The following is a 21,675-nucleotide window of genomic DNA, read 5'->3' on the forward strand; positions in this document are numbered from 1 at the left end:
ATTCGAGGGTCATAATTTTGAAACTGATCGTATTATGATAACGTCATTTATATAGACCTTTGGGGAATGTTGTTAGCTACATTTTGATACCCCGTTTGCTACCAAATACTGTAAATATTCCAAGATTGAAAACTGTTTATGAAAAATGATGCAGCTTGAAGATTTGCAAATTTAGAGAGCATACGAGTGGAAATCGCTGCGTGACAATGTAACACTGCCCGAAACGAACAGCAGGGAATATCGATCGCACGGTGCTTGTATGCATGGGAGCACGCGAAATTGAAGTACCCATGCTCGGTTCAGGCACTGTGCAGTCGATAGGGTCAGTTACGGGCATGTGTGTTTGCGCTTAGCAATTTCTCCTCGCGTAATCTGTAAATGTGCAACTTTTCAAACTGCATCAGTTTTCATGAACCGTTGTCAATCTTGGACGATTTACAGACTTTGGTAGCTAACAAAATTCCCAAAGGTCTATATAAATGACGTTAAATTCAGACATCATATTCAAAATTATGCCCCTGCAATGAGTGTGGACTTTCTTTTTTTGAGGTGTTTATTATCAAATAATAACAATTCAGGGCAAGAAAATGGAGGGGTAATCCAGGAAATTTTCTCAACACAAAGTGCGTTTAATCAACACCAAAAACCAACACATTTAGCCTCAATTTCTAAATTACAACTTGTTATAATTTTAGCTGATACAAACTGCTTTCGTCACTCTATACAAAATTTACAATAAAAATGTACATCTTTTATATACACATAAATATGTGAAAATGTCTGAAGTGATTTCTGGGTCATATTGTCTGTAGTCTGTATCAATCATCATTTCTGACTAAAATCATGCCTCTTCAAAAGTAAAGATTGGAGAAGACTTGGCTGGTATTAAATACCGTTAAATTATTCCTTCTGGCTTGCTGACAATAAGAAGAAATCAAGAAATGTAGGTGATTTCCAACGATAAGTCAATTGACTGATTTTTGGAATAAAGACTTATAATGACAAAATCGTGTTTCGTGATCGAAAGGTTGTGCATAATTTTTCCCTGTTTTCTCAAAGTGTAGTATCCAACGAGCCAAAACTTCAACAGGTTAGGTTTTGAAAATTCTTCCTTGGATTTTGAGCGGTGTTATTACATGCCTCTAAGTGTCCTAGTTTAGACTAGCATGCTGATCATCAACAGAATGTCTCTCTTCACCTTCGTAGTGTTTATCAGATGATGATGAGTTTTAGTAACCATCTGTCCATTGCCATTATTTTAGACTGTTTCTTTTTAAGCTCTGACAGGAGCTTCTTCATGTCACTTCGTGGTCGGTCGGTCCCCGGAAAATTGACCAAAAACGGGCCCCCTAAGTTTCCCATAAAATTTAACTACCAATTGACCAAAAATTGACCAAATGCAATGCCGTCGTCAGTAAATGCACTCTTGGCGAAACTTTTCGGAACATGCCCCTTTGTCTCGATCGATGCGCATGGGCATCTATTTGCATATGAAGTGAGACATTCCGGAACCGGGCCAGAGTTTATTGTGCACTCGCTTGTTACAATGGAAGACTAAGATGCAACTTGTAATCTGAGTTTAATCTTCATCTCCATAGCCTTTTGGCTGGATGTCCAATATTTTACAATGGAAGGCATCACTTATCGTCGTCATCTTCATCTGATGATGAGCTGTAGCCACTACCAGTCCTCTTGTTTGGCAAAACTTGTCTTTCCTGTTGGTGGGAAAAGAACGAAATATGAGAAGGGAACTTCCGACCGGAGGCATCTTCAAACTGGTAATGAGCCCAATCCATTTGTAATGCCCTGCACCTAACAGGAAAAAAAAATCAACAAATTTAGCTGGCCTAAAGTTTCGGTCTCCAGCAAGACCTTTCTCAAAGACAAAAAAATCACGTAAAACCAGTGATTTTTCTGTTTATGGCATTGTTTTCCCATAGAAAACTGTAAAAAAATTCAGCTTAGCAGTGAATGTCAACTAAAAATGGTTGGATTTTTTTTTCTTGTCAAGAATAAATGCCAATATGGGAGACTTTTGAGATGTTGGTGGCAGCAAACACACCGATCCTTTTCAATTGTTTACGTCGTGTTTAAGCTAAAGCGCGCATGCTCAACATGACGCAAACAATGGAAAAAGGACTGGTGTGTTTGCTGCCACCAACGTCTCAAACGTCTCCCATTGATTTGCATCAACAAAACTGCACAACGTACGACTTAAAACATTTGTAAAAGAGTCTATTAAAAAAAATATACAAACGAATGATGTCATCATGCTCATTGCCTTTGTTAGCTGGCATACATGTTAATATTCTACCTATCTACTCACACAAGTTAGCTAAAAATTGATCACACAGAGTTTCTTCACACATCTAAAATGTTACAGTTTTGCTTTAAAAAAAATCACCTGCCGTTTGAATATAAGATGGGTAAAGTACACTCCATATGCTGGGTAATTAGCACATGCAATCTTGCATATCCTGCTACATGGCGAAGCATTAACATAGCTACATCAACTGAACATATCTACCACACCACCCAGCTTGAGCACCACTCTTGTTTAAAGATATAGTCCATCATTTGTAATTTGTGCATTTTGTTCGTTTGAAGCAACAAAAGTGTTCAAAATCTAATGAAGGATACTGAACAACTAACCTGATGAAGTTTCAGCTAAGCTTCAGCTGCATATTCCGAGAAAAACAGCATTTTAGGATCTCAATTTCAAATCAAAAGTTACTGAATCATGTTTTGAATTGTTTTGAATTGCAGCTATACGCGACGTCGTGCACTGATCCGACGAATTATAGCAACTGCGCGCTCGAGTGCGTCGTGCCAATGCTTGCGCGCGCTTCGCCGAATAACAAACGAACTACTAATTTAAATTTTCCTACGGTGCGTCTTGAGACGCACCGTTGGAAAGGCCTTCTTTCGTTGATTACTTCAAAATGACAGCTTGCTAGAAAGAATAATTTCACAGGGAGTTTAGTTCCCTTACTATCTTTCAACCAAGTTTGTTTTTGAACAATAATTACGCCAGTTACTTTTCGGATGGCTGCAAATGCTGGACTATAGCTTTAAGCATCTCCATACTGAAGGAGAATGTGGCTGATATTCCCCATCCCTTCGTTTCCCTCCATCCCGCATCTCTCCCCTGCTAACCTTTACAGATGCTCATACCCTTCATGCATTTTTATAACAAAAGATCCGCTTATGCATTGCCAAATGTATCACGACATGACAACCCTGCTATGTGATATGATAACATTTGGGGAATCAGGAATCCTACAACACATCATTTAGAATTCAGACAATCGCTACATTCTTCAATGAAATAATTATAGCAAAGACAACTTTTGATGACAACAGTATGGCATTCAATCAATATGCTGCCCATGCATGACTTGGTGATGAAGCCCCCATACTGGCCCCTGCTGGCAAAAAACTGCAAACCCAAAATGCATACTGCCAAAATGCACTAAAAAAAACATGTTCAGTTAGTATAGATGTAGGATTGGATTAAGGATTTTGTGGGGGGGGGAAACAGGCACAGTTCTAAAGTTTCAAAATGTATATTTTTAAAGGTTATCTATTTTCAAAATGTGATTTAGGATATTTTCAAAATGTGATTTAGGATAACTTCATTGCATTTTAAAGAAACATTTAAAAAATACCTTTTATAATTTTTTTTTTATAGGACAAATTTAGGGTGTTCTTTAGGAGATGGAATTTGCGTCGGAGAGATGTAAGCCTTATACTGGGTTTTGCCAAAAAAATCACAAGCTTACGCCGGTGCAACTCGAACCCACAACCTCCTGCTTATAGTGCAGATGTCTTGCCACTCAACCACCGAGATTGCCAGGGTCAGCTGGCCAGTTCGAGTCTGATGTAGCAGCGGTTTTCACAACCAACTTTTATGAGCAAAACCCAATTTAAAATTTTGGGTGGTTGGGACTATCTCATCTCATCTCCATTGGTTAAGTCAGCAAAATATCCTGTCAGATACATCAACACTAACTTTCACTTTGTGTGGACTATGGCCCTAGTAGCCCCCTTTAGAACCGTGCCTGTAAAGATTGATGATTTGATGTTATTAGACTCATCAAACCTCATATCCAGCTGCTTCCTTTAGTAATGTCATGATTCCATCCTTGCCCTTATTTGGCCAAAATTGAGCGTAACAAGGAAGAAAATAAAATTAACATTAAAATATTAAGTGCAATGCAAATAAAAATCAAACATCTTTCAGCACACATAAGTTGATTTCATTTGAAGAGGGCAAGATGATATGGAAAAATAATCGTGATAATTAAAACAGAACAGTTTTGATTTAAACATAATCTTTGAGTAACGTTGCCCAATGTAGAAGAACATCCTTTTCAGAAATGGGAAAATATGGACAATTATTTCTTGTACTCTTTTTTGGAAATAATATTTTCATCTCAACTAAATGAAATAAATAAATATCCTGAACCCTTAATTGTTTATTCCTCAACTCACCCTCATATCTAAGATCTTTTCACTCAGTATCTTGACGTCCACATTTCGGAGTAATATCTTCTGTTTCAGCTGCTCAATCTCCCGCGTCTGTTCTCTCTTCTGTTTCTCAATGGCTGCCATCTCACGCGCTAGCTCCTCTTTGATCCTAAAATTAAAACAAAAAGGTGTCAACATCACATCATCAAAAATAATCAGTTGCATATCTCATGATCCCCTTGCAAGAGCAGAGTTGTTATCAAGAGGGATTTCTAAACAAAGTTCCAGTCAATGTTTATCACAATTTGATTCACTTGTGTCTGGTTAAAGTCAATTCACAAGTCCATTTGGAAGTAACTCGGTATTAGGAGATGAACAATGACAAAGGAATGCCTTTGTCACAGTCCATTTGAATAGTGATAATGAACTTAACTAAGGCAGGATGACGTGTGATCATGACCAGTGTTTGACTTGTAAGGACTTGCGATGGCCTCTATTACTACACTCCTAACAATATGCATCCCTTATAAGAGCACATTTCTTATGAACCAGATTTTTCCAATGTGACAAATAAACACTTTATGACCTTCAGATTACAATACTTTGAGCACCAATCTACACATCCAGGATAGGTGCAGGACTTAGGGTGACCAGTAAAAATGAACTTGACAAGAAATATCCCGAGTACAGCTTGCAATGGTCCCTATATCACCCACACACCGTGATTACTCATAGCGTACATCTTTCCTTGGGGGCATGGCCTAGTGGTTAGCGTTCGTTACTCTGTATCTGTAGCATACTGCAAGCAAACACCACTATGGGATATACGGTTGCAGGCGCGGGTTGCAGGCGCGTGGTACTCTGACCGAAGGCTCAGGGGTTAGAATCCAGCTGCTGGTCGTGTGCTGTGTCCTTGGGCAAGCCACTTCACCACTTGCCTCTCTCCACCCAGGAGTATAAATGGGTACCAGCATTAGCTAGGGAGTAACCTGCAATGGACTGGCATCCCATCCAGGGGGAATAGAAACACCATCCTGATGAGCCATATGGGCTCGGGGCAGACTTTTACTACATATTTCCTTGGACATGTACTCACTTTTGATATTCTGCATTGAGTGATTTCTTCATTCGCTGCGTGTCTTTGATGACTTCACGATAGGTCAGAGCTGGAGGAGTAATTCCAAGTTTAAGCAAACAATCAAAGTTGCTTCTTTGGATATAATTCTTGCCAAAAAAAACCCTTAAAAAGTTAGATTTTGTGATAGCAATGTACTTTTTTCCAGTGTTCTTTCAGATTCCATCACATTTGTGAATTTAGTCTTAAGGACACTTTTTTTCACATTGTAGTTTTTCTTATGCATTGGAAAGAGCAAATTCAGCACTTTATTGTGGTATATATCACTCAATGTGACATCCTGATATAGGTGGGAACATTGACAGTTCAAATTCATATATATTGTACTAGATTTGTTTATGGGTCTGTATTACTCAAAAGTAGCTTTTGCGACTTCCGACTCATTTTGTTGGGTTTGGTCACAATTTTCACTTTCCTTATCAATGATAAAGATGTCTCTTTTTCATTTAAAGATGTTGATGACTTTTCACATCTTAGGTCAGATATTTTCATCTGAAAATGTTGTTATCTGTAATCTGTTATATGCAGCACTCCCCCCCCCCCTATTAAACTAACATAGTTATTACGCTGTCCTTTTCAAATTTTTAAAGTGTTAAAAGGTGCATTCTAGACATTTGGGGGGAGGGATGGAAAATAAAAAAGGAATCCACCGGCCCTTGCCTAGAATACTAATAACTAAAAATAAACTATTGGAGAAAAAAAAATTCCAAGGATATGGCATTTTGGCGACCTCCGTCCTGCGGACATTACGTCCAATGTGTTCATTGCCAGCCAGATCCTTCATGTAGAGATAATGGGCGATAAGTGGACTACGGCCCTGGATGTTAAACAGTACTCGCTCAAAGTCTGGTCCCGGACCCATAGGATGAGACTGCAGAAGGAGATAAATTGCATGAAACCGGTAAGTTGTGTTATAAGTAGAATATTCTCAGAAACATCACGGTTTTTTTTCATTCCAAAATAACTTCTGCAACCCAAACAGACTTCTCTTAATTCTAATGACCACATTTTTTTGGTAATGTTCAAATGTTTATCTTTTGGTAGAAAAGCAGTTTTCTTACGCAAATTACAGTTGATGGCATGCAAATCAACATGGTTTTATGCATTCATGATGTGTCGTAGCGATCGCCATCTATATTTTCGTGTTGCATTTTGTCGTCTTCATCATCGTTTTACCCAAAAAAAATCCAAAACCCTGCCCTCTATCCAAGAAAGTCGTGTTGGTTTTAAATGTTGCTAACTAGTTCGGTAAGTGGAAATTTTTTTCTGGTGTAGAAATGACACCTGTATACATAGCTACATAATCCAACTACAAGTACAAGTTGTTGAAAGTTTCCCTATTGCAATCATTCAGAACAACATACATGCGTGCACAGTTGCTATTATTCGTCAGTTCAGTGCATGACATCGCATAGCTGCAACTGGCAAAATATGACTTTTGAATTGAAATCGAGATTCTGCAATATATTGTTTTCTTGGAATATACAGCATTAACAGACCTAATACGTCATCAGGTTTTTTGTTAAGCACCCGTCTTAGATTTTGAGCACTTTTGTTGCTTCAAACAAAGAAAATATACAAATTACAAATGATCTACTTTACCTTTAAACTTGACTGATTCATTTCAGTATTGAAAAAGTGCCAAAGTTAATGGAAGAAGATGGTGTTTTTTAGAAATTCATAAATGCACAAATTTGCTAAATATAGCAACATCTCTAACCTCTTCCTGCATTGGCGGTACAGGAGGTAGCACCATCCTAGTCGTGTTCATCAAACCCGACTGGGCACCGGTCATGCCGGCGGTCGTCGGCTGGAATCGAAGGCTCTTATTGGTCATCAGAGTGACTTCACGAGATAGGCCAGCCATGTTGGTCCCCTCCGACACTAGCTCATCATCATCAGGAACATCAACGCTGACAGAGAAATCAGCTAGATACGAATAAAAAAAAAATATGTAACAGTGACTGAAATTGTGAATCACACATCTGGTCTCATAAATCACAAGCAATTCATAATTTTTTTTGTGCATACGTGCCCTGAACAAGGCTAAAAGCTACTCATGGTACGGGGCTACAAGAGAAATAAAAAGAAGAGAATTAACTCAGGAAATCTGAAGGTAGAAATTATCATTCAGGACAGAAAATAGGTTGGCGGAAAAAAGCACCAAACGTTTCATAATTACAGCAACAGTGCGAGATGCGATGTGCATGATGGTGCACTTCGCAAAATATCCGCATACGTCCGTACTACGGTACAAAACTGCAAGATTATCACATAATCGCAACTTAAGAAAAGGCTCCGAGCAAATGCCGTCCAGCCTTCACATAGGGTGAAAAGATGGCTCTGATTGACAGATTCACAAATCAGCAATACCTATCAACTGAAAAGCCATTCTAGGGACAAGTATTTCAAGGGACACATATTTCAAGACAAATGAATAATAGAAAATCCCAACTACAGACTGTTTTAAGCCAGCCTTAGGCTGTGTCCGAAATGGGCTTCCAGAGCTACGGCTACGTCTATTGTCAGCGCGTCCCCGCGTATTTTCAATGGGCGCAGACCTAGACCTAGCTCTAGACAGCTGATTCGGATGCAGCCTAACTCAGGCTAACTAGTTTAAGACTGTCTTAACACTTAGACTGGGTTTAGACAGACTGTCAGTCAGAGCTTCAAGACCGTCTAACACGCATAGGCAACTTTAAGACCATTACTGCAATCCGCCCTGCTCTGGTGTATCTACACCAGTCAATCTGCTATTCTCTGGTTTTGCTCTTGCCTTCATTCATCAACCCTACTTCTTGTTCTACTCTGCCACGGGTGGTGTTGGGGTGGGGTGTGGTGGGGTGGAGTGGGGAGGAGTGGTGAGGCGGCTACACTTGTCTATTCTCTGTATACCAGTCTGATCTAGTCCTCACCTTCTTTGTTGATCTTTCCCTCTTTCATAAGCACTACTTTCTGTTTCTATTTTCTTCTTCCACTTTCTTCTGCCAGGGGTGGTGATGGGGTGGGGTGGGGTGGGGTGGGGTGGGAGTGGGGTTGGAGTGGGCAGGAGGCTACACCTGTCTATTTTCTGTATACCAGGCTGATTTAGTCCTCACCTTCTTTGTTGATCTTTCCCTCTTTCATCAGCACTACTTCTTGTTCTACTCTGCCACGGGTGGTGTTGGGGTGATGTTGGGGTGGGGTGGGGTGGGGTGGAGTGGGGTGGGGTGTGGTGGGTGGGGTGGGGTGGTGTTGAGAGGCGGCTACACTTGTCTATTCTCTGTATACCAGGCTGATTTAGTCCTCACCTTCTTTGTTGATCTTTCCCTCATTCATCAACACTACTTCTTGTTCTACTCTGCCACGGGTGGTGTTGGGGTGGTGTTGGGGTGGGGTGGGGTGGGGTGGAGTGGGGAGTAGGGTTGACACCTTACACGGTATAACCTCTGTATACCAGGCTGATCTAGTCCTCACCTTCTTTGTTGATCTTTCCCTCTTTCATCAACACTACTTCTTGTTCTACTCTGCCACGGTTGGTGTTGGGGTGGTGTTGGGGTGGGGTGGGGTGGGGTGGAGTGGGGAGTAGGGTTGACACCTTACACGGTATAACCTCTGTATACCAGGCTGATCTAGTCCTCACCTTCTTTGTTGATCTTTCCCTCTTTCATCAACACTACTTCTTGTTCTACTCTGCCACGGGTGGTGTTGGGGTGGTGTTGGGGTGGGGTGGGGTGGGGTGGGGTGGAGTGGGGAGTAGGGTTGACACCTTACACGGTATAACCTCTGTATACCAGGCTGATCTAGTCCTCACCTTCTTTGTTGATCTTTCCCTCTTTCATCAACACTACTTCTTGTTCTACTCTGCCACGGGTGGTGTTGGGGTGGTGTTGGGGTGGGGTGGGGTGGGGTGGAGTGGGGAGTAGGGTTGACACCTTACACGGTATAACCTCTGTATACCAGGCTGATCTAGTCCTCACCTTCTTTGTTGATCTTTCCCTCTTTCATCAACACTACTTCTTGTTCTACTCTGCCACGGTTGGTGTTGGGGTGGGGTGGGGTGGGGTGGGGTGGAGTGGGGAGTAGGGTTGACACCTTACATGGTATAACCTCTGTTTACCAGGCTGATCTAGTCCTCACCTTCTTTGTTGATCTTTCCCTCTTTCATCAGCACTACTTTCTTCTTATCTTCCTCCTTCTCTTTGTTCATGCTCTTCGGTTGAAGTCGCTTGATATCCCAATGACTCCAAGCATCCGGACCAGGCTTGATACCTACAACAGGCACAAGAATCCAAATAAACAAGCAAACCTTGAACCAGTACGCGCATGCAGTGTGTCCCCCACTGGAGCTTTCAAAAGCGGTCGAAAAGTGCCCTCTCTAGTTTACATTCGGAGCCCATTACCAGACATGCTAATCTTCGCCTCCGGTCCAAGCGCCCATTTGGTGTAAAAAAACAGAAGCCATGTCATATCCCACATTACAGCAGCCACAGTGTTAAACATGTCCTGCATGAAACAATTTTAAGCAATTTGTTTTCAACTTTTGCTTTCAAAAAGTCTGGAGATGGTCACCATGGAAAAAAAAAGGTAAAACAAACTTAGATAAGAAAAGGTGTGTTACCTGCCACCCATTCACTGCAGAGTGTTGCTACTTTCTGCTTGAAATTTGCATCAAACGTCTTGTGTGAATCAATGAACGCTTCCCAATAACCAGCGAATATGGACTGAGCCAGGCAATCTGAGTACACCTGAAAGGAAAAGTTGAAACTAGAGTTCAATATTAGGCTTTGCCCTTCACCATTCCAATTTCATAAACACTGGGTTCTCAATGTTGTCCGAGGTTTACTCGGGTAGGACTCGAATCCATGACCTCCTGCTAACTAGTGCAGATGGCTAACCAATCAACCAAGCTTGCCGGGGTCAGTTGGCTGGTTCACATCTGATATAAATAGTGACTTAACAAATATAGGATAGCTCAGTTGGTAGAGCGCCAGTACAGTGTTTTGAAGTTCACGGGTTCAAATCCCCCAAAGTCAATTTCTTTACATTTTGTTGACCCTCATGATAATGAAATGTAGGATTGATAAGTTTCCTATGAAATATGTAGGGGCCCAATGATATGTTATTAACATCAAACAGGGCATGCATTGTCTAAACTCTTCCACAAATTTGATCAAACAAACAGTATGGACAACACCACTTATACAAGAATTTAAGGCCGACAGGCCGACACGGTTTCTAACTTACAGCAAAGAATTTATCTTTGATGTCTGGGTTGACGCTAGTGAAGAGCGCTACAAAGCTATCAGCGATCCTGTTGAATACCTTGTTCTGCTCTGCCTTACGTTTAGGCTGCGAACAAAAAAAAAATCAAGGTAAATAAAACTAATATCATCTACAAAAATGTGTTTATGATGCAGATTATAGTTTGCGGCACATTTAAAGAACACATTCATTTTTTTTTAAAAGGATAACCCTGAATTGTACAAACCTTTGTAGATATAATTAGTGGTGGAATTAATATCCGGATATTTGTAAATTCGGTTTGAATTTCCACTATTTGGTTTGGATTTTGAAAACCAGATATTCGACACCAACCAGGTGTGAGCTGAATGGAACTGCCAGTGAAATCGGATAACCGTTAAATTTGGTTTGAAAAAAACTTAGGAAAATCGGATTTTGAAATCTCTGATTTTTCCCACCACTAGATATAATCTACTCACCTCATATTCTTGGATGAAGAACCACCAGAAAGCGTCCTGCATGACAGCCACCGAGGCTTCCGATAGAAACAACTTCTTCCAGAATTTACTAAAACCAGACTGGAGAAAAGTACATGGGAAAGCTTAGTCAACAAAAAATGAAGTTAAAGTTTAATCAACTTATAAAATGTTTGTCACATCGTGAAATGAACCAAAATGTTTGACACATCAAAGCCATGGTTAATGCAAACTGACATCTCAATTTTAGACTCCTGAAATGCATAATTTACACATAAAAGGTTCAGTGAATACACTGTTTTAGAATATTTTATAAAAAAATAAGTTCTAAAATAAGTGACATAAAATTTACATTCCCTTCAAATTTTGTGACCAATTATTTTGAAATTTAATTTAAGTTTGATTTTTTTTTTAAGTTACAATTTATTTCACAATTAATCTGATACAAGCTTGCCAAATAAATCCACAGCAATAAATTTTAAGATGCCATAAGAACCAGGGTGTTTACATTAAAGTCCTGTGCCTTGGTGATTCTGTCCAGTATCTGTGGTGCTTCTAACCCATGCGGTAACTCCGTCAACTCTTTCCTACTGAACCCTGGGAAGGTGGTTGTCTGTCAAGAAAAAAAAATAAACAAGTAGCGATCATTCAAGCATTTGTAATGTCCATGATAGAACTTTTAAAGGTAGAGAATATCATCTGTAGCTATCCAAAAAGTAACCGAAAATATTTGTTGAACAGCTTACTTGGTTTAAAGATAGTAATATTAATAAACTCTCTGTGAAATTATTCATTATTTTTGGCATGCTATCATTTTGAAAAAAACAATAAAAGTAGGCCATTTCCAAAGATGCGTCAAGTGACACACTTGTGGAAATTTCCGTTACAAGTTTGTTTGTAATTCGGCGAATCTGTGCATGGGTGCGCACAAGCGTCGACACGACACACGCACCCGCGATTGCTATTATTTGTCGGTTCAGTGCGTGACATCGCATAGCTGCAATCAGCTGAATGAGAACGTGTCCCGGATGCTGATTTCGGGTGCAATTCAAAACATGACTTTGCAACTTTTGAATTAAAATCAAGATCCTAGAATATTGTTTTCTCGGGATATACACCATTCACTGGGCTAAAACTTCATCAGGCTAGCTGTTAAGCACCCGTCTTTAGATTTTGAGCACTATTGTCCTACTTTTCATGTACGTAATTCAAATCTTCTTAATCTGGTTTGGTGCAACTTAAGAATGCCATTGTAAAAGGATGTAAATGAAACAACGTACAGACTGCTTGACCATTACTTTACCTCCACACTTCTTGCTTTACTGCCTAAGATAAGAGCTCTCATTTCCTTGGTCTTGTCTTTCCGTTGTCGTTGACTGGCCTTCACTGCATTGGACTCTAATGCCTTCTCCATCACTAAAATAATCCAATTGAACAACGTCAGTGTTGTCAAACTTTAGATCAAGATTTGAAGACAAATTTCAGAAGACATTTTAAATCGAAAAATTTAAAAAAAGAGAAATTTTTGTAAAAAGCTCTATTTTGTGTCGTATTTCCAAAAAGGCTTTTTCTGAAGTGATATAAGCCATCAATGACATAATATGAGTAAAAAGATGAGCATTCTTTTCAGATCAACAAGCAGAAATTTGTAAAGTTGAAAGTGTTTGTGCCGAAACCAGGGTGCAAAACTACACACCACAACATTTGTCAAGTGTGCAACAAACAGAAAATGTGCAAAAAAGAAGAATAAAACATATTTTATTATTAAACAAGCCAAAAGAGTAAAAAAGCCAAAATAGCCTAAATTCTTCACATTCCCGTGAGATAGGGTAACCGTCCATAAGCACATAATTTTCTGCTACACTAAGCGAAGATTTTTTGCTAACGGTAAACAGAGCCACGAACTTGGGCCCAGAATCCTCCAGGTCGATACATTCCTTCACATCTTCAACTTGCGATTGTTAAGTTGTAACAATATAAAGAATCACACTGATACACAAAGAAAAATATGTCAAACAAGTAAAAAGGCATATGGGTCCATTTGCTTTTCATGTGTTTTGTTTGTTTCCAATAATAACACCAATCAAAATCCAAAGAGAATGTTACAAACCTATAACCTGTTGAAATGCCATCTCAGTGGATATTATTACACTTTTGGAGAAAACGGTGAAAAACCATGCTTAACCTTTTGATCATGAAACACGATTTCGTCATTATAACTCTTTATTTCCAACGATCTGTCAATTGACTGATCGTTGGAAATCACCTACAATTCATGATTTTTTTCTAATAAAATGACAACAAGCCAGACGGAATAATTTCACATGGTGATTTGTACCAGTACGATCTTTAAAGGGAATATACATCATTTGCTTTTCCTGTAATTTTCAGAAATGGATGGAATTGGGGGGTTGGAAATATATAGCAAATATAGTTACACTGACTTTTTTGAGGTTTTGGGTTCGAAAATGCTATAAAAACCAGGAAAACGATCATTTTCCTGTAGTCTGGTTCCCTGACTCCATATAAGAAGAAACAGAGCAGTTTACATACATTGGGGAATTGTAAGGTCAGGGAACCAGTCTAGCTGGCTCGTACCCGTTCATAGGTTTGTAATCGATTGCAAACAAGTGCGATGGTCAATTGGGGCCAGTATTTGAAAAAAAGCCAGTTGTTTCCAACGCTGATCGGCCGATCAGCGTTGGAAATTGATACAAAAATACCACTTTTCTTGAAAATGACAGTATACCAGGTGCCATGATTTTACAGGATGCTTTACACTGTCATTCACTAACAGTCCAGCAAGGTATTTCAAAATGATTTGGTAGTTTTATTTTTTGATGTTTGCAAATGTTGTATTTTCCCTTTAATACAAATAAGCTTTTTGACAAAAATTCACTGGGTTATATTTGGATAAATGCAAATGATCCTATATGCCTTTAATGTTGGTAAAATTCATTAGTGCATTCCCTGCGGTTTGTGGAAGTTGACACACTGAAAAAAAGCTCCAAAAATACACACGCAAAATTCATGAAAAGTATGAGTCAAGCTTTGTATACCTTCTTTATACACCACCAGCCCTGGTTAATGAAGCATCAGCAAAAAAAAGCAGCGTTAAATAAGCAGTAATTAGGACACAGTGGAAAGAAAGCATACAAGAAGAATAAAGATCAGCATTTTGCAAAGAAGTTAAGCTGAGCAAAAGGTTACTGCTTAGTTCCTGAAGATTACGTTTAATGAGAAAGAAAAGTTTCTGTATGAACTTTAATAAAGTTAGAAAACTTCTCATTCAATTTGGAAATCTGGTAAAAAATGAAATTACGAATTAACCAGTTATTGATATTTAAGGTCAGAAAGGACAGTGATCAAGAAAACTTAGCTGCACAATACTAACTGTCCCATCAGCTTTCCTTATCACGCAACTACAGATTAATTTTATTTGACATTTTTGTACAAATTTTCTTCTTTTGTTTAAGAATGGGGATGTTTTCCCCTACATATGATTCTAATAATAAATAATAATAATAACAGAGTCTTATATAGTGCAAGTATCTACCAACAATTAGGTACTCAAGGCGCTGGAAATTACGTCTGTTATTAAAGACAGGGAAATGAAGTTTATGAGATATATGAGACCCATTATGTAGCACCTTTATAAGGGTTTACAAGGTGCTGCGGCGCATATTGCAGCCACTGCCAGAAACACCGGGGCAAAGCCCTTCTCTTAGCGATAAGTGTTACTGGGTTCTTTAACGTGCATTACACAACACACGGGACCTACTGCTTTACGTCCCATCCGAAGGAAGAAGCAATAATGGTAAAGTGCCTTGCTCAAGAGCACAAGCATCATGTTCCCACGGTCAGGATTCGAACCCATGCACCACGGCACACGAGTCGAACACCGTAACCATTGGACAATGGCACCCCACTATAAGCATACATAACCACCAATAACTTGCTCAAGTTGTTGTTATTATTACCCCTACTCATCGGGCCTATGAAGTAATAACATGTATCCATACTAGTACCCATTTACTCCTGGTTGGTAAACAAGCAATTAGTGGCAAAGTGTCTTGCCTATGCGTCCTAATGACACAGGTTGAACCCAAGCCCCATCACAAGTCCTGTCACAAGTCAATCCGCAAGTCCAGTCACAAAGAACAGGGGACGAGCACAATTAACAAGGAACGTCTTTAATTTGTCAGAGTTCAATTGAATAGCATGTGACTTGACTTGGGACGGGGTAATTGGTGATGGACTTGCAGCAGGACTAATCGATGCAGTTCCCTTGATGATTTTTTTTTGTATTATTATTTTAAGAACTTACAATGTTAATTTTCAGTATTGTCAATGACTTGAATTTTAAACCTTTGCTAGCCTTGAACAAGCTGAAGAAAAGGTAGTGGATATGATACAATTTTGTGAGTTTGTTTGTTCGTAAAGTTTTATCCTCCAATCGAATGACAAAGATGTACTTGGATGTTATATAAAACAAATAATGAATGTTTTGCATTCGTGCAATGGTGAGAATATTTTGATTTATTGAAAGATGGGATGCTCCATTCAACTCGGCTTCGCCTCGTTGAATAGAACATTCAATCTTTCAACTCATGAAAATATTCTCGCCATTGCACTCATAAACATTCATTATTTGTATACTATTGTACCAAAAACATGATGTTTGCTTACCAGCGCTTGGTGAATGGAATAGATTATTTTGCCAGCGGTAGGACGGAGCCTCTGATGTAACTATCTGGCTGGCATAGACGTCTAAGTGCTCTTGAAGATGGTCCAGTTTAGACTCTAAGTTATCCAACATGTGCATAGGTAGAGCTGATCATTCATACATTAAGAAACTGACAAGGTATTTCACAATATTATTTTAAAGGGACACTGGGTCCTGGAACAGCCTAATTGGGCTACAAAATGCACTTTGAACGAGATGATGTTAATCGGACAGATTATTTAAAAGTAGGATATAAACATCCACACAACTATCCTTTCAAAACTGGGCGTTTTTGTGTTATTCCTGTATTATACGTGCGAGAACGAATTTTGGGGTCCACTTTTGCGACCCCATAAATTCGAGCTGTTGGATGCTAGTTTTGTGATTTCATTCGTAAAGTGTTCGCCTTTTGCGGACGTTAAGGAAACCAACTTTTTTTGCATTGGTGATTGGTTACCGCTGTTCACGAGACACACAACGTGTATATCGTACACTGAGAACGACACGAAAAACGTATTCGTACTCCGTCGTGTCCGATGCAAACAACGGGGGAATTGTCCTCTTTTCTCAGGAACGGTAAGACATTAGGTTCGTTTCCTTTCAACCAGATGTTTGAAATAGGCTGAGTAAACAATCCAAAACATGAAGTTTTCGGGGATTTCAGGACCTAGTGCCCCTTTAAACTGAACTGTTTTCTTTACTCCATCAGCACTCGATCATCAAAACATTCTTTACTACAACTCAAAGGTCGTCTCAGGGCCCATCTCAATTCATATCTGGGACAAGTTCAGGACAAGTTGCGCACATTGTGTCTGGTGTAAGTTGCAGAATTTTGAACAACTTCCCAGCAATCTTCCCACAATGAAAATATCAGCATTGGTGAGTCAAGCAGTTGCTAATGAAAATTTTCCCGGAGCATGTCCGGGAAAAATACGGAGCAATCTTCCGGACAAAGCTCCGGGAAACTTTTCATTAGCAACTGAATACAGGGTGAGTAAAAAAACACGAAACCCAAATGTTGGGACTATTATTTTATTGAAGTTCTGCATGTAACACTTTCAAAATCAAGGATATGAAAGCCTAATTCATAAGCTTTCTTTTAGTACAAGAATCATTCAAATCACTTACGTACTTTTTAAGTTACGGAATTTTAAACACAGCCACCGTTTTAAAGTTCTGTCCACAGATCACACAAAAGGTGTGCATTCTTTCAGCAAACCGAAAACAATTCCCAAACATACCTATGTGATTTGTTTTCGTTTTGCTAAAAGAACACTTACCTCTTTGTGATCCGTGGACAGAACTTTAAAACGGTGGTTGTGTTTAAAAGTCTGTAACTTGAAAAAGTACTTGAGTGATTTGAATGATTCTTGTACTAAAAGAAAGCTCATGAATTGAGCTTTCATATCCTAGATTTTGAAAGTGCTACACGCAGAACTTCACTAAAACATTAATGGCCCCGACATTTGGGGGTTTTTTTACTCACCTTGTGTAATGCGTGTGGCTATTGCAACTAGCAATGTAACCAACCTCACTAGGTTGGTTGCAAATAGACATCTAGACTTGTCCAACTATTATTTATATATTTACCAGCAAACTATGGTTAACCTTAGTTCCTGATGGAACTTGCTCCAGGTTGCACATGCCATGGACAAATGTTTAAGTTTAAACAACTCACTTCTTAGTGATCATTCAGACAGAAACCTCAAAAGTCAAACTAGACCCTGTGAATGTGTTTCAAAACAACAGAATTTAACAAAGGATACGTGCATGATCACGTAACGTGTCCAAAATATCCCCCTTTTCTCCAAGAAGGTTCTTCTCTGATGTCACATCAAACTTGCCGTCATCGTCCTCAATAATTGGCCAGTCCTCCTGACGAAAAAAAGTCACAACAATCAAAACATTTCATGAACCCTTTCAATGCTACATAGATGGAACTCTATGACATCCAAATTTGAGTGGCATTTAGCCCGTGCCTGCACAATAAATAAATTATGTATTTTACTGTCTTTTCAGTGGCATTGTCACTCAATTTCACATGGCCATTGATAGTTATTGCAACATAATTAGAATTGTGTCTGTAATTTATGTTAAATACACAAGTGTACATATTCTGTTGTCCTTTGTGTAGCCTATGAATCTGTTTAACATAACATATAGCCCAGGTTTTAACACTGAAAAGGAAATAACACAAATATCTCTCATTGCACAACTGAAAAAAAAAATCATAAATGTTCATTAATGTTTGTTGTCATTATCTCTCTAATTCAAAAAAAAATCCAGCAAAACAAAAAAGCCACTACTCTATTGTTTTTTAACAAAAGTTCAAAACATTACTGGGAGAAAAGGCAAAGGATCATTTGCATTTGTCATAATTTCATAAAATGGACTAAAAATGTCTGCTTTTAATTCACAGCAGACATCACTCCACTGAGCTGTTCAACGTTTTGTGTCCAGTTGGTGCTGGAAAAAAAACACGAAAAAACGCAGATCATATTCAACCCTCAAAGTGCAGCCCATATGGAATCTGTCGCGCATAGGACCATAGGTCACAGGGAGCGTCCAACTGCCGGTTCTGTACCCCAAAATAGGCCATGTAGTCAACAGCTGGCTCACGGCCGTTTAACGGATTTAGTATTGGAGAAAACAGTTTGTTCTCAGCGATGGTTAGGGCCTAGCCATCATTAGTACTATGGGCTTTTTTATATTTTGGCAGTTTTGCTTTTGAGTGTTTGCAAAATATCCTTTGAATGTCTGGAAAAAATGTTGCAACCTGACGCTACTTTTGAAACGGAAAAATACCCATTTTTTGGGCTTCCTCAGAGAGAATACTTTCATGTGAGAACTGTAAGGAATATGTTGATAAAGTCTTTACAAGAGATGTGTGGCGAATGTGTGGCCAACTTAGTGAATTTGTACATGTCACACATCGGTTGAGGGCTTCAACATGCAGTGACATGCAAAAACTCACTAAGTTGGCCACACATTCGCCTACAAATCTCTCTTAAAGACTTTATCAACATATTCCCTACACTTCCCACATGAAAGTATACTCTCTGAGGTACAAGATAAGCCCAAAAAATTGTCTTTTTTCTGTTTTGAAAGTAGCATCAGAATGCAACATTCTTTCCGAATGTCTTCCGTTTTGGTAATATCATCACACCAACAGTTGTACCTACCCATTTCATATTTTGTTTCTCCAACCACTCCTCCAGTGACCCAGGTGGCCGGGCTCGGTCAATCTGACTACTTGTGATACTACTGGTTGCCATGGAACCCGGACTCATACTTCTCTCCAGTGACATCATGGCGTTGTCTACTGTGGGCTTTTACCTTACTTATGACAAACCTTAAAGTCTTAGCATCTGTAGGTTACAAAAATAAATACGTAGATTATAAGAGACACAATGACATGAGATGACATGCAAGTAACCATTCAGATTGGGTTTTGGTATACTTTTTTTCTAACGAAGTGTATTACCGTGAACAGGTCCTGCCTTTTTGTCAGTTCTTGTGCCGGCACTTCATCTGCACAAATGTATGCGCATTTATACAAGTACGCATTATGAGATAATCAATTACCCAAATTTCGCTTTGAGGGAACGTGTGGCTTGATGTAGGCCGCATGACATTGGTTCGAGCTGGCAAGGCATTTTTATTTTGGTTTTCCCAACTTCCTAAAGTGAGAGTTTTCTTCCTTTATAGGACGCAACCTTCATCTCAGTTCATAATTCCCCCAATTGCCGCCATTGATAGCCATGGTGAAAACATTCCCAAGGTGAACGTGGGGTCGCGATGTACAGCTGCATTTCCAATCGCTTGTTTTCACCTCGCATCGACCCAAGGTCTTGCAAACTTGCGTCCGCCTATATAATTGCAGAACGTTTTTTTTTTTTTCCCTGATTCATTGTTCTGGAGGATTTTTTCAAACTTTAAGTTTAAAGGGAAAGTCCAAAATAAACCACCGTTGAAAATTATGAAAACTAGGCTTTTATATTATTAGAGCTTAAAGAATAGTGCTTGAGGTTGCAAACTAAAAGTCATTTTGCAACGATAAAAACACTTTACGAACTTATAAGAAAAAGATGTCCTAAACTACACAACCCCATAAGTTGGGCCCAAGTAATGGCGATTGTGTAGTGTAGCCTGTAGCCTGTGTAGGGCCCCTGTTTAGTTTCAATCAAATTAGAGTCAAGGGTGCTTTTTATTACTCAAAAATGACCTTTATTAAAGGTCATTTTAAGTAAAGAGGACTTCTCTCAATTCTAATGACACCTTTTTTTGTAATTTTGAACAGTTTCTTGGGGTAGAAATTACGATTTTCCTACGTGGTTTATGGTTGGTGCCTTGCCTTGCGCGTTCACGGTACATCACGCAGTGATCGCCATCTTAATTTTCGTGTTGCGATGTCGTTGTCACCGTCCTTTACCATGTTTACCCCTACTCCTAGAACTATGATGCTCTGCATGAGCATGATTCATAGTTCTTCTAGGAGTAAGCCTAGGCCTATGTTTACCCCAAATTTCCCTCAAAATTTCAAAACCCTGCCCTCGATCTATGACGACATGTTTCTCGATCTTCTGCATGTTTTTAATGTCGCCAACTAGTTTGGTACTGGTAGGTCAATAAATTTAAAAGTGGATTTTGTTCCCTAATGCTGGAACCGGACCCGTACTCCGTAGGCAAGATACACGATCGCCCAAGTTTACTCGGGCATGCTATTGCTAGTCAACTTGGCCCCGCGCCATAGTCTTTGTACACAACCAACTGGAAGTGGACATGGTGGAAGTGGAACAAGCCTAATTTCTGCTGCCAAAACTTCGGTTACGAATTCCCCCTTAAAAGATACTACGCAGAACATTTTTAATTTTCGATTGTCTCAATGAGATATCCATTCAACTGCAGCTCTGTACGCCTGTCCAAAATATCTGCATAATTACCGTTTTATGTTGTACATTTTCCACCACTTTTGCTGCCGACAATCTCACCAAAAATCGTTGTCAAGAACGCTGTTGCATTGACTGATCGGTACCTCATGCATTTACGACGGAACTTCACTGAAGTAGAAAATGGTATCTGACTATTTTTACCTCCGAAATCCGACGACTGTTCGAACGTCATTCATGTTTTTGGACAACGGCTTTTACCTGTTTTCCCTACCACATGTCCCTTAACAAACAAAAAGTAAAAACACGCAGTTTGTCCCGAGTTCCAATGATTTTTCCTTCAATTGGAATTGTAGGTAAAAATATTTCCAATCTGAAAATTCTACCTCCATGACTGTACTTGTCAGTTTTGTGCTTGAAGTAGCCGTACATGACCCCAACTCGACTCCATGAACCTACAAATAAAGTCACTAATTCCCCAACCCAACCTCAAACCCAATAACAGAAGACAACACAATACAACAGATGTAATGCCAAATCACGTTCAGCTTTATTTCCCCATGCCAAATAGTAGAGCATACACAATTTAACACAATTCATTTTAAAACAATACACAGTTACAAGCATATTTTCAGGCTTAAAAAGAAATTATACACACTTTTTTTTCTGTAACCATATTTCTTTTCAAACGAAAGTAAGAAAGACAGAAAAATCATAGCTAAAGCAAATTGTAACTGCTTTGGAAGATTTGACAGA

At 39.2% G+C, this 21,675-nt stretch overlaps 1 protein-coding gene across 3 annotated transcripts; it reads right to left on the minus strand.

Moving 5' to 3' along the window:
- Positions 1–552: 552 nt before the first annotated feature.
- LOC119742065 (protein FAM227B-like) lies at positions 553–21,078 on the minus strand. 3 transcript variants are annotated; one of them, XM_038218081.1, is made up of 17 exons: positions 20,974–21,078; positions 19,213–19,398; positions 17,797–17,905; positions 15,994–16,137; positions 14,364–14,384; positions 12,608–12,720; positions 11,813–11,917; positions 11,308–11,406; positions 10,832–10,936; positions 10,206–10,332; positions 9,725–9,856; positions 7,326–7,534; positions 6,322–6,476; positions 5,567–5,644; positions 4,495–4,639; positions 4,103–4,150; positions 553–1,715 (listed from the first exon to the last, which is right to left on the minus strand). In XM_038218081.1, exons 2-17 carry the CDS (start codon positions 19,339–19,341, stop codon positions 1,638–1,640), a joined length of 1,797 nt encoding a protein of 598 aa, XP_038074009.1. In that variant the 5' UTR covers positions 19,342–19,398; positions 20,974–21,078; the 3' UTR covers positions 553–1,637. The 3 variants fall into 3 exon arrangements, with proteins under 3 accessions (XP_038074009.1, XP_038074010.1, XP_038074011.1); XM_038218082.1 differs by lacking the exon at positions 14,364–14,384; XM_038218083.1 differs by lacking the exon at positions 4,103–4,150.
- Positions 21,079–21,675: the final 597 nt, after the last annotated feature.

This window comes from Patiria miniata, unplaced genomic scaffold (genome assembly GCF_015706575.1).
Source record: "Patiria miniata isolate m_02_andy unplaced genomic scaffold, ASM1570657v1 HiC_scaffold_5, whole genome shotgun sequence".
Lineage (NCBI taxonomy): Eukaryota > Metazoa > Echinodermata > Asteroidea > Valvatida > Asterinidae > Patiria > Patiria miniata.